Raw genomic sequence first — 13,437 nt, forward strand, 5'->3', positions numbered from 1 at the left:
TCATTAAAAATAACAATAAACAACCAGAACACTGTTAAAATCGCATTTAATCGCGGAATACCACAACTTTTTTGACCGGTGGCGCCATCCGTGGCGAATAACTGAAACTGCTGGCCAATTATATGGCTACCAGTTTCAGCGGTTCGCCACGGATGGCGCCACCGGTCAAACAAATAGTGGTACTCCGCGATTAAATGCGATTTTAACAGTGTTCTGGTCGTTTATTGTTATAGTCAATGGCAGGTCATTAATCTACGTTCTTTCAGCTACAAATAGTGTGCTTTATCTAGACGAAAGCTATCCGTATAACGGTGTAACAGCTGTCTAAAGTGAACTTAACGGGGTACGCATGACGAGATACAGTGTCAACCGTTGCAAATAAATGTGATTTTAACAATGTTCTTGCAATTACTGGTTCCCAGCCGTTAAGAGAGTATTATTCTACGTTCTCGGATTGACCACTAAATGGAATCCACATGTTTGTGAAATACATAACACTTTTACTACAAAAAGTTTATTACTCATCACGTGTTCATTTCGCCAATTTCTGGCGGGCACATATGTAGTTCGTCTGTTCTTCGCTAGATGACGTCACTAGAACGCCTAGAATCAAGAATGAACCTTTACAAAGTCTATCCTTGTCGCACATACGGCGTCCATATATCTCCCTGTTTCTCTGATACTTCTTCGGTTATCATGCTTTCATAGTACTTACCAGGAAATTATCAAACGGTTTTGAAAGTTGGTGGCACGCGGAATACTATCTCTATCCTAGTTCCACAGTAGGGTACTTCTTGTCCCACGGATCACTTGCAACCTCTTCGGTTATTCTGTGTGCCTAATACCAGGAGACGAAAAACAGCAGAGTTCGCGGCCAAAGTGTGGAATCTCGGAAATTTGTTTATCCTTGTCGCACATACGGCGCTCGTATATCGCTCTCTTCTTCCGATACCTCTTCGGTCATCATGCTTTCATAGTACGTACCAGGAGATTATGAAACGGTTTTGAAAGTTGGTGGCACGCGGAATACTATCTCTATCCTACTTCCACAGTTGGTGCTCCTTGTCTCACGGACCACTCGCAACCTCCTCGGTTATTCTGTGTTCCTAATACCAGGAGGCGTAAAACAGCAGAGTTCGCGGCTGAAACAAGGACTCTCGGTATATTGTCTATCCTTATCGCACTTACGGCGTCCGTATATCGCCCTCTTTCTCTGATACCTCTTCGGTCATCATGCTTTCATAGTACGTACCAGGAGATTATGAAACGGTTTTGAAAGTTGGTGGCACGCGGAATTCTAACTCTATCCTGCTTCCACAGTTGGTGCTCTTTGTCTTACGCATTACAAATATTACGATTATTATGGAACGAACACCTCGAAAAATTGTTATTATGTTAACATAATCCAGTTGATGTTTATTATTCAAAACTCGATAAAGGTTCATTCTTGACTTTCCAATCAGGAAGAAACGTCAGTTAAAAGCGAACATTTAATGAATTTTTAAATAATGACTGCATTGTCTCATCAAGCGGCAACATTAAAATCTGTTACAGTTTACAGTACGTTACATGATAAAAAAAAACTTAATATTCCATTCTGACAGGGAAGTCATTTGAGGCATACGATTGGTCTTTTTTATTAGAAAATTTATTCATTTAAAAAGCAATATCTTAAAAAAGAGAACGACAGACTACAATAGAAAGTTCTGATGTATGATTTACAAATATACAATGACAGTCTTAACAAGTAGGTCGCTTAACAACATGTTGTTTTATTTCGTGAGGTAATATCCTGGCATTAACGTTAAAATACACCCTTCGGTCTCTTGCATTCGACAGCAAAGAATTCCACACTTGATCCTTCTGTAATAAAGCAAATTTTTGTACAAATATGTACATTAATCAGTGCAAAATCTTATGTGTCTTCTTAAAGAATGTTTGTTATTATTATTATTATTATCTTACATTAAAGACACTGAAGTTACCACAGATAATCAGACTGTACTTTGCTCTTGTAAGGGCGACACAAAGCCGTTGCTTGTCAGACAAAAATCCGATTTTGAGACTTCGAACACAAGACATGATAATAACATCACGTTCTTGTCCTTGAAAACCATCGACCGTATTTACTTCGAATTTCATCTTCCTTCTAAGCTTTTCAGGCAATGTCAACATTCTGGAATTATGAGTATTAAGAAACATTAGGTACTACTAATAAATAAAGTCATAGAACAGAAAGTCCTAACCCGGACTTACCTATCGATAATTTTTTTATGTATTATAAATTTTTGATTATTGTAGGGTGTAAGAATCCCGAACGAAATGCGTTCCCAGTTGTCTAAATTGGTATACGTCAACATAGAGAATATCATGTTAGCTATGAACTGCGCCTCATCGGTATTTGAATAGTTGTCATCGTTTTGACTTGTATTAAGATGCAGAATTCTATAAGAGTGAAATGGAAATTCTACGGTGCGCGGTATGTTGGTTTTCAGTTTTCCAGCGTAAAAGAATTTATTCGGCCACGAGCAAATATCATGCTGCATCCTGTATTGAGTGTCCAGCATGATTATTGGATTATTTGGATGTAATTCAAAAGCATTCTGAACCCGTGAAAAAATTGACTGGCCCCACCCTAATTTCTTTGCCTGGGGACTTAGTGTTGTGGCGGGTAACTGATTTGGATCACCGACTAAAACTAACGTGTTCACGCCCAACATTAATGGTATCAGAGTTTCGGCTTCACAGCTTTGAGCAGCTTCGTCCACGATGCATACGGATATTCCTGTGTTATTGGTGGCGAAAAGTGACTTCATTAGCTTGTCGTAACACGACGAGAGAGTACACGTTATAATATCCGCATGCGATAGAATTCGATTTTCCCCTGACCGTAGCATTCTTTTGTACTCTTTCGGATTCATTTCGTTCAACGGTGTACGATTTTTCAGTAGTTCATACTTTGTAGCCAGATCAGCCAATTTCATTCTGATGTTTCTATTATAAATTTCATCCATATTTTGGGTATTCGCGAGCTTACATTTCAGAGCGTTTATTTTTGATTCTAAAAGGGATTTTTCTTGCTCCACGCTTTCAAGTGGTGTATTTATGGAGGTGCTCGTTACTTGTTTCATATCTCGCTTTGCAAGTTCAGTTACAGAAATTTCCTTGACAACTGGATGCATCACTTCCGATTGACCGATTCGTACCATCTTGAACCTCTTTTGCGCCATAGATGATCTAATCTGCAATAATCTCATAGTAATTGCATCAATGGCTGCGTTCGACGGAGCGCATACTAAAATCTTCAAAGCACCTCCACTGCTGGCATACCTGTTGTTTCCATATAATACTTGCATTACAATATTTACAATAACTGTCGATTTCCCGGTACCTGGTGGGCCCTGAATGAAGCACAGCTTCGCCTGTTTTTGTACAATAACGTCGGTCACTTTGCACACAGCTTCCAACTGTTTCTGATTCAATTTATCCTTAGTGATTAATTGCTGTGTCGTGGATATGCTAGGCAAATAGTACTGTTCGATTTTTGGACTTAAAATCATGCTCATCAACGGTGATTTCGGGAAATTCTGCAGACCCTGTACCAACCGTAAGATAGGGCGTAAACGAGTGACGCTCCTCAATCGCTGAACTCGATTTACCAATATATTCGGTTGAAGAGGTTTCGTCAACATGGTATACGTTAATAAGGCATACGGTTTGTTTACATAATGCGCTAAATCCTTATTATAATGAGTCCAAGGTGTTAATATCGTCTCATGAACACTATCCACATATGCAAATACTTTATGAAATGTTTGTCCCTTCTCTTGATTCCTAACATACTCGAAGAATACTAGATTCCCGTACTGAGGGTTAGCTTTTCTCTGAACATCTTCTTTCGTAGCCAACACTTCGAGCATCAACGTAGTGAAACATACATTCGGGGAAACCATACTGGTGTGAATAGAATTCGCAATAATGGAACACATCTGTGTGGGTCGTCTGCAACGCTGATCGATGTTCAAGAAGTCTTTGGTTATCCTATACCAAGTTTCCAGCATAAGAAGAGGTGTAAGGACTCTGCAGTACTCTTCGTACGACTTGTAACGCGTTAACATGACGTGAAGTTCATCGTCTCGGACAACAGGTGGTGTAGTCTTAAAATGCTCCTGTTCTTCCAACCAAATCGGTTTCCATGCAAAAATACGCAACAAGAACTCGTTTGTCTTTTCGTTTGTTGTTACGACATCGTTAGATTTGTTAGGGATAGGCGCATCTTTCCCTGCGAGTTTCTTCATAACATTTGATTCGTCAATTTCATATTCCCGTACAGTTTCGATATTTGCGGAGAAAGATACGCGCTTTTTTGGTTTTTTACGTGGTGACTTCGCTACCGACGACGCAGAAGACAAAGCAGATCGGTTTCCACTAGACAGAGTTGATTGTGTGTTTGATTTATTTTTTACTTCTGCTTTCTTTGTACCGATGTTCGTTGGTTCTTTCAATCTTTTTGCTAACGAAACATTTTCCAAAGCGTCTGGATTTGTAGTAGTGATTGTAAATTTAGTCGCATTACTCTTTTTGGGGATTTTCCCGAGACCAGCAAGACTTGATAAATTTGGCGCACGCGTTGCAAATTCTTTAGACGCGACCTTGCTTGTCGTACCATCGAGTTTAGGAATCGGCAAAGTATTATTTGTCGTTGTAGACCGATTAGATGGTCTCAATTTTTCTTTCGTTTCCTCCGATTTCGATAAAGAAATTGTATCTTCCACGAGCAAGTCGTTTCGTGATTTTACGGACACTTTTGCCTTCGGCTTGCTAGCAATACGTTTCTTCTCTTGAGTATTGTCCAGAGATGATCGCTTCTTTTCCATGGCAATTTTCTTTAATTTCAACTTTCTGTCTTGCGCCAATGCTTTCTTATCTTCTTTCGTAAGCGGAGTACTAGTCTTCTTTTTATTTGACGGAAGGCAATCGGCGGCCCATTTATTAAGTACTTTCCGGTTCTTCTGCTCTTTCGCACGCTCATATTCTTCCATCTTAGCTTTCTCTTTCAATTCTTTCTTTTCATTGGCAGTCAGTCTTTGCTTAGTAGATTTTTCGGAAACTTCTTTTGTTCTGTTTGTACTAGCGCTTCGTCTTCTACTAGGTAAGTGCTGTGGTTCAATTTGTGGTACTCTTTTCTCAAGCGATTTTCTCCTTGAAGTTTTCATAGTTTCTGCTACACCACTTGGGTAAGTATCACGATTCTCGATCTCTTGCTTTTTAAAACTTGAATCCTTGGTTTTAAGTGACTCATAAAATTTCTTACTTGTAACTGGACTGTCGCTAGAGAGCTCCATTGAGTTTGCACTACGATCTATAGAACGAACATTCATTCTTTCTATACTAACACTCAACGAATACATTTCGATAGTATTCCTCGCATCTTGCAAAGATGCTTCTCTTTGCTCTTCTTCTTCCTCATTTACAAACTTCTCTGTCTGTTTTCTCTTCTCCTCTTGAACTCTTTCTTTTGTGCTTGATTCGGACTTATCGACAGACTTATTGGAAGTAGAAATAGGATTTTCGATATCAACAATTGCTACATCCATGTTTTCTTCTTGCTTGTTTTGGTGTTCCGTTTCGGTTTTAATTTTATCTTCATTAAGTATTTGACTACGAGATAATCTGCGTAACCAATTGTCATCTTCGTCTTCGCTATCAGACAGCGAAATAACCAAGTCTTCGTCGCCAAGCATGCTGAATCTTTCGTTTTCCATATCTGCGGTTTCTTCTTTGACTTCCTGTTTAATCGATGTATTCATACCAAAGCCAATATCGAATAATTGAGAACACGGAAAAACATCATCCTCGCTGTCGCTTAAATTTATAACGTCCTCTTCCGAAAACTTTGTCTTCGGCTCTTGTTGTACCTGCTTTAATTTGATCGGAGATACGAGTGGCATCGGAATTCCGCCCATGGAATTCCAAATAGCATCTTCGTCTGTATCTGTTAATTGTAATTCTTCTTCCATTTTTATTACGGAATCTCCAGTATGTACAAAATTTGTAGGTAAACTTGATAATGTTTTCCCGGTATTATTTTCAACCATCGACTGTTCCACATTAAGTTGCTTTGTATTTGAATTGCCAGAAGTTTCAACATCATTCTTCAAACTTGCTCTGGAGTCAGAGTTTATATTTTCTGTGCTTGACATTTTCGCGTTACTACTTTCCATTTTATTGTCAGACTGAATATTACGACAATTAGGATTATTTACCATATTTTCCTTATTTTTATTATTCAACAGACTATTTTCCATACATTTCTGTACATTTTGAACCGTGTTCTTGCTTGACCGTTCCAGATGCTTACAATCAATAGCTGCATCTTTTTCTTCCCTATCACTATCATTCGCATTACTCGATACAAGTGACTTTGAATTCTTGGGACATAGAAATTCATTGAATTGTATTTTACAATCTTTTGACAAGTCACACTTTTTCTTATTTTTCACGCTATTATTTACATCCAACATATCACAATCTGTATGTTTGCTTGCAATCGAGTGATTACTTAATCTGGTAGTTTTTGCACTGGTGCAACAATTACTACTACTTTGCTCCAATATACTATTATTCAATGAAACGTGAACTATTTCAATGTCGTTATCATCAATTACTTTACTGTCCTCTAAAATGTAAGCATTCAGTTTATCAGTGAACATTTAATGCACTTGCTTTGCTAAGAAACAAGAAAGATGAATTTACCATTTAAAGATTCTTCTAAACGAACTTTCGAATTGTCTTCCAGTTTAGGTATTTTATTTGGTACAACTTTTGTGTCACAATTTCTCATGTCCCTCTTACGTTTTAATATAGGATCGGATTTATCATCAGCGGTACATTTTTTAGATGCATTTGTATGATTTAAAACTGTTTCTGAAAGGGCACTGGCATTGTGATTGCTATCCACTGTACGTGACTTCTGAAACTGTAATAATACAAAGGACAATAAGCAATCATTCCAACAGAAACAGCTGTAACTACAGAAAATAAATTTTACCTCAATAATATGCAATTTGTATACAAACATACTATGTTCCTTAGCATTAAGATCCGGACAACCCACTCCGATGATATCATTGTGGTTTAATTTTGTTGTCTGATATGGCTCTTGAGCAACTCCATTTATGAACAAGCCATTCGCACTCTGAAAAGTTAATATACCATTGAAAGTGACCATTGCTATTATCCATTAGTAGTACAAACAACAACAACAACATTATTATACCTTTAGATCTGTAACATATATTTCATTTTTGCCATGGAAAAACATACAATGACGTCGAGATACTGTCAGACCAAGACATACTATTTCATTATCTTTAGCTCTGCCACAAGTATACTGAAAGTAAGTCATTTTAAGTAAATGAAATATCTGTGATCAGAGTTGGGCACAGTTTTATTCGTGTCATCTTGAACTTTAAACAGTTAATGAGATTAAATAACTGTTCGTTAAGTCTCGACTTATTCGAGAAGTAGTATTTTATTAGAAAAATTGGAATTTCTACGTTTAATCAATTAAACATGGCAAGGTACTTTTTGATTTTTTGTTTGTTATTCGAAATGCTTTATCTACTCATTTTCGATTATTTCATCTATAAACGAATGTCGCCACAACATTCTGTACTGTGCTATTACATAAAAACTGGGAGGATGGGAAAAACGATAGGAAGATATATACACATAATACACAGGAAATGTGGACCACAGCTTCTCTCGATAAAAGTTCAAATCATAAACAATAGTACACGTACTGTATGATAGGGTTTATTAAGGATGATCGTGTCATTTATGTTAATCCGTTCCAATACAAATTGGCAATGATCATTCGCGTCCATTTTCCTTTAAGTCTTTAAGTAATCGACTGTGTTTATAGGTCCACGATCTGCCTTTGTTAACCTATTCGGCTACTCCAAAAGCATTTCACGGCGATTTTTATCGACAACCTTTGATATACACGAACTTCGAGGGAAATCAGTTTAAATACGGCTCGATAATTTTCCTTCTTGATGAAACCAACATTTTGCCTTTTAAACGAACAAACACGTTCCAAAGCATTCGGAAAAATTAAACTGAACGGATGACTTGTTGACGTTTACCATAATTCACTGTTGAAACAACTTAAAATTGCACACCGGCTGCGAAATTCAGTGTTCGATCGAGAACAGAAACAAGCTCGTAGCCATCTACCGGTGACAGATATAAAAGAAAAGTCCCTGGATACACGCAACACGCTATACTTGTGCGTCAAACGTGACTCTACTTTCTAAGGGCTCAGTGTAGAGTGTAACACGGTACGTATGTATGTATGTAAGTATGAACATAATACGCATTAACATGTCAGTCTAGTAAAGTAGTCTTCTTTCCAAAAGGTTCACGTTGTCATACATATATCGTAATCTCATTAAAAGCGTTCGAAGTGAGGGACCTTCGAGGTTCCCAGGTGATATGCGATAATTTAATGCACATGAAGGGCCGAATTATCGGTTGGAAGTGCAACGAAATATCTTCTCTTTTTATGCTTTCGAGGACCATGAACTGGCCAAGATTGCGAAAGAAGGACGACCAGTTCGAACGTGATTCGTGGCGGGCCGTTTACCTTCGGTTTCAATGACGAGGAAGGGAGAACACGAACGGCAGAAGGAGGCCGCTAATGAAAAAGCAAAAACAATAATTGACTGTCCTACATGATAAACCCCTCCCTCCTAACGGCTCGATAGATTGCGGGGATTTACATCGCAATTAATTGATCACAATGACTCGGTCGTTCGAAATATACATTATGTATGTGCGTGTGATCGATAGATTCGCAACAGGACGATCGTATTTTCTTTTCGTTTCTCTCGTTAAAGGACGAAGGAGGGTTGGTAAAACTTACAAACTTCCGATAAATATACGAACCTTAATAATTAATAATCATACGTTCTTAATCGGGTCCATCTTGAGCTCCTCTGCTCCTCTTTCAGAATCCACTACGAACGTTACAACCGACACAAGATTAACGATTTCGTTTCTTCTTGTGCTGGTCGTATTTCTCCTTCTGTGTTTGAGTGTTTGTGATTTCAAGTACTCAATTCTTATGTGGCGACAACCGATTACGGCGAAGACTTATTGTCGTTTTCACTCGGATTTTGCTACACACGAATGCGAATTGCTTCACGATACTCTATTTATATCGAATAGAGTTCGGAATATTCACAGCACAACATAATTGTTAAATTACTCGTTGGATCATCATAAAATACGGCAATCGTGTAATTCGACTCGTATCAATTTGTAAGAACTACATGAACTTAACGCAATGTGTATTACGAACATTTCAATAATTTAACAGGAAACCAGTCGTGTTCGTATTTCGTATCGGAGCTCGATTCCAGGGTTTCTTTTTTTGCAGACCTGTTTCACGACGCGAAGTAAGTACGAAAAGTAAATACGAAATTGACTGGTGTTCTTGATGTGTCTGTAATAAATAGTAACGAACGTAAGTATCTGTATGTGTGAATACAGAAAGCAATTGCTAGATTAGGGTACACGGTCGGCGAATATTGCTCAAGATCTTCGCCTCGATGGTTTGAACAAGTAAAAATCAATCGTCACACCCTCGGTCCGTCTGACCTTGTTACAGATGCTGCTTGAGCAAGATTCTACAGCCGTTAACACCGCTTACGAGTATTACAACGCGTCAAAGACGCATAAGAATATTAATCATATTTTATGTATATTAACTTGAAAAGTTCTTGTAAATGGGAATATATGTATATGTATTCGATTTGCAATTCGCATTTAGTGATCCTTGACCGGTTTTATCGACGTACAGAGTGATCGAAAAGCAATGAATCGAAAAGTTTCCTTTTCGTTTTAGATCACCCTGCAGTCCCTGCATGTTTTCGAATACCGTTCAAAATGCCAAGTCTAGGAAACGATTCTTTTCTCTTATTTCACATCGACTCCCGTAATTCAGTGTCAAGATTTCGCGAGTGTTGAATTTTACACGGACGCACGGGGGCTCGGCATGACACGAATATCAAAGAAATTCTAAAAGCGCATCGACCTAGTTGACTTCGCTGTTTTCACTTTCGAGCGCCCACAATCGGTCGCCGTTCAGTATTGTATAACAGCTTTTATCAATGATCCGCAGACCGTTCCCTAAGAAACTCCTTGTGTGTACCTTTGTTTCCTATTCATACAGATCCATCTAGGTACGTTTTCCTTTTGTCACAATTGTCATGTTAAAAAATACGATTCTAAACACACTTCAATATATCCGGTAACGTTCTTAATTATTCAATCATAACTCGGTGGTTCTCGCAAAAGAAACTATTTCAATGTAACGCATACTTGCTCACCGAAAGAAAATTATTCTTTTCCATCCAGTTGAAGGCGTTGACGGACGTGTAATGTATGAACGTCCCGATCCAGCTCCCAATAGCGCGGCAGTGCGATCAAGGACCGCTAATGGTCCCGAATCAAAGAATTGCGAAATAGACTCGATGATCGATCTATGGACAACATAGCTGTCAGGTCCCACGAAGGAAGCAGGTTTTCGAAGATCGAACATGTGGTAGGATGAAGTAAATCGACCCAGTTTTGGTCGAGTTTAAGCCTTTGTCAATGATGGGAGGGGTACCGGAACGGGACGGTTTTGTGAGAAGGGGTACCCATTGGTAGAACATCGCCATATAAGCAACGTCTGCTGCCACTGACGACGCAGAGTCTTGCACCCCCTCGTTGATACGGTTTCTCGACGAACAAGGTAATTTCAGTTTTTCAGTATGATCTGGAACACAGAAATTCTGGTTAGAAACCAATGAATTTTCATTCTTAAGACTTAAGTCCAACGCGCATGTAATACACATTACACGTAACAACGTTCTTGATCTATCGGGCTTGTTATTATAATATGTTAGAACATTGGTTAAAAGAAAAATTCTATAGACAAGCCATCTTTAGTATTTAATATCGAGATTTTCATAACGATGCAGAGTTTTAACCGGATCTAGCGCAGATCTAACAGAAAGTCAACTATCTGCACTGATCGACCATCATTTCAGAATGCAGACAGGGATCATATTGGTGACTATTGCGGCGGCAGCCCTGCTGCAGGGCGGGCACAGCAGCTCGGTGTCCATCAGAATGCCCTATCTGAGTCCAGCAGGTGTGACTTACATCAACAACGTAGAGCCCCACGGACTCACTTACGCGATACCAGCGAACGTAGAGGCCCATCACGTTGGGTACGCTGCTGCCCAGGTGCCTGCACTCGCTGCTGTACCCTTCGTGAAACACGTGCCCACGGTGTCCCATGTACCGGTGACCAAATACGAGAGACAACCGATCGTTCTGGAGAAACAGTTGGATGTGGTGAAACCGGCCGTGCAGACCCGTAAATTCGAGGTGAGCCTCTAACCGGCGAACAACAGACAGATTTTCATCTCGAACAGTCGTTAATCGCGAATCTTGCGCCAGGTTCGCCGTCCAGCGATCCAGAAGCAATTCTACGACATCGAGGAACGCGTGATCGTGCGTCCAGCTGGATCAGCCGTGGTTGAGCTCGATCATCCGACCTCGAAGGTACAAAAGGGACCAGCTTTGATCCACCCGTATTATCCCCATCAGATTGCTCAGTCCGAAGGTGTCTTCAGCTTTGGACCCTCGACCATTTCCCCGCCGGTAGCCTCTCCCACTTTACCCTCCAACTCGAACGAGGAAGGCGTTGTCGTGGAGAATCCCGATTTCCGTAAACTGCAAGAACAACATCAGGTACGAGTATTCAGCGAGAATCAACAATCTCATAGGAATATAATTGACATTTCTTTAATTATCAGGGCGGTCTGTTGAGCCCCCAAGTGAGAAATGTTTCGAACGGTGCATCCAATGAACCATTCATGGCCTACGATCCTACACCCAGCGTGATAGTCAGTCCCAACTCCAGCCCCGAGGAGGACAGGAACAATCAGAACAGACTTCTCGAGCTTCTCACCGCTCGTGGCAATGTAGCCGAGGTAGATTATCCAATCAGAAATACTGTATCCCCCTGGTAGACTTGTTGTCCGTGAACGTTCTAAGGTGAAAATACATATTGTACGTACACCCACCGTAGGTTGGATTCGGTCGTTTGGGTCTCGCGAACTCCGCGCTGGAAGAGATCAGCAATGTGAGGGGCCGAGTGCTGTCCGCGACTCCAGCTCCAGATGACGCGAAACCAGCCGACGAACGCGTTTCCACGAGACGTGTCGTTCTCACCAGGCCTATCGAGACCCTGCAGGAATTGAATGTCGTGGAACCGGCGACGAAGATCGAGAGAATCTCTGTGCAACAGCCGAGTTACATCGATACGGCGCGTCTCGAACATGTTCCGGTCCACAGCTCGGTCCCAGTCGTTGGCAAAGCTTACGCTCCCACAGTGGCTCACGCCGCCATCCCTCTTTACCAAAAGACCATCTCGCCGGCTTACGCATACCATCGTTAAACCGGCTGTGAATCGTGATACCGTCGCCTGTCTGTACCCGGGTATTTATCGGAGGTAAATACCGATCTGTGGGAAGCATCAACATCACCGTCGTACCTGTCGTACACGGAGCCGACATATTCTCGGAACCATTGAAACCATCGTTAGCCCCCATTCAAGTGGACGTTAGAAACATCATTCGAATTGCATGTATCTAGACAGATGTTTTTTTATCGAGGCTACACTCTATGTGATGTAAAAAATAGTTGTTCCGTCAGTTTATTCCTCGAGCCGTGGTTATCGTAGATACAGCTGGCCGCTGGTGTGGAACGAAGATCTAATTGTTTACGATCAATTAAGCACGAAGCCTCTTTACCCGCGCGTACAGACTTTCCTACCCTCTGTTTACGTTTTGTATTGCAAAAGGTTTATACATAAAGAAGAAAATTATAATAATTGCTGGGATTGATTCTCTTCGTGAAACCTGTAATTTGAGGTGTTACTCACGACTTTCCTTCCCGCGCGTACCGGTCATCGTCAACTTTCATTGGGCGTTACGGTACGAAACCGAAAATGGTAATTGGTACGAGCAGGTATGTACGTCCGAATTTCGAGGAACAAACGAAAATTATACGGTTCAAAATTCAGTGGAGCGGAATAATCAGTTTATAAACGTCACCGAAAGTGTGCCGATCATCTGTTTTGAACTTGTCCTTGGACCGAGAACAATAGAAACCGTCGTTGTTCTCTTTGAAACAAATAAAAATGCCTGTAATATTTATAAAATGTTCTTAAGACGGGTGTATACTTTTATGGAGGTGCCTGTTTTAAAACAAACACCAAAAGGTATACATACATATAAACAAAGAAAAGTCACGTCATACCTGTGGAAATTGGTATTGATCGATTGTATACACAAGCTGTAAAGTTAGCAGACT

General features: G+C 40.2%; 2 protein-coding genes across 2 annotated transcripts; one reads left to right on the forward strand and one right to left on the reverse strand.

Moving 5' to 3' along the window:
* Positions 1-1,709: 1,709 nt before the first annotated feature.
* Positions 1,710-8,072, reverse strand: LOC107193157 (probable helicase senataxin). The gene is made up of 7 exons (XM_015582556.1): positions 7,806-8,072; positions 7,280-7,393; positions 7,052-7,198; positions 6,757-6,979; positions 2,257-6,679; positions 1,966-2,176; positions 1,710-1,863 (listed from the first exon to the last, which is right to left on the reverse strand). The coding sequence occupies exons 1-7, from the start codon at positions 7,887-7,889 to the stop codon at positions 1,741-1,743; spliced, it is 5,325 nt and encodes a 1,774-aa protein (XP_015438042.1). The 5' UTR covers positions 7,890-8,072; the 3' UTR covers positions 1,710-1,740.
* A 2,651-nt stretch (positions 8,073-10,723) lies between these two features.
* Positions 10,724-12,681, forward strand: LOC107193176. Its single transcript, XM_015582576.1, has 5 exons — positions 10,724-10,804; positions 11,103-11,445; positions 11,518-11,811; positions 11,877-12,053; positions 12,152-12,681. The coding sequence occupies exons 2-5, from the start codon at positions 11,104-11,106 to the stop codon at positions 12,518-12,520; spliced, it is 1,182 nt and encodes a 393-aa protein (XP_015438062.1). The 5' UTR covers positions 10,724-10,804; position 11,103; the 3' UTR covers positions 12,521-12,681.
* Positions 12,682-13,437: the final 756 nt, after the last annotated feature.

This window comes from Dufourea novaeangliae, unplaced genomic scaffold (assembly GCF_001272555.1).
Source record: "Dufourea novaeangliae isolate 0120121106 unplaced genomic scaffold, ASM127255v1 scaffold665, whole genome shotgun sequence".
Taxonomy (NCBI): Eukaryota; Metazoa; Arthropoda; class Insecta; order Hymenoptera; family Halictidae; genus Dufourea; species Dufourea novaeangliae.

Coding starts and splice junctions, on each gene's coding strand:
- LOC107193176 (XM_015582576.1), top strand. CDS start 11,104: ATGCAGACAGGGATCATATTGGTGACTATTGCGGCGGCAGCCCTGCTG. Junction 11,446..11,517: donor TGCAGACCCGTAAATTCGAG/GTGAGCCTCTAA, acceptor ATCTTGCGCCAG/GTTCGCCGTCCAGCGATCCA. Junction 12,054..12,151: donor CTCGTGGCAATGTAGCCGAG/GTAGATTATCCA, acceptor CACCCACCGTAG/GTTGGATTCGGTCGTTTGGG.
- LOC107193157 (XM_015582556.1), bottom strand. CDS start 7,889: ATGGACGCGAATGATCATTGCCAATTTGTATTGGAACGGATTAACATA. Junction 2,177..2,256: donor CATAAAAAAATTATCGATAG/GTAAGTCCGGGT, acceptor TCATAATTCCAG/AATGTTGACATTGCCTGAAA. Junction 1,864..1,965: donor GTAACTTCAGTGTCTTTAAT/GTAAGATAATAA, acceptor GCTTTATTACAG/AAGGATCAAGTGTGGAATTC.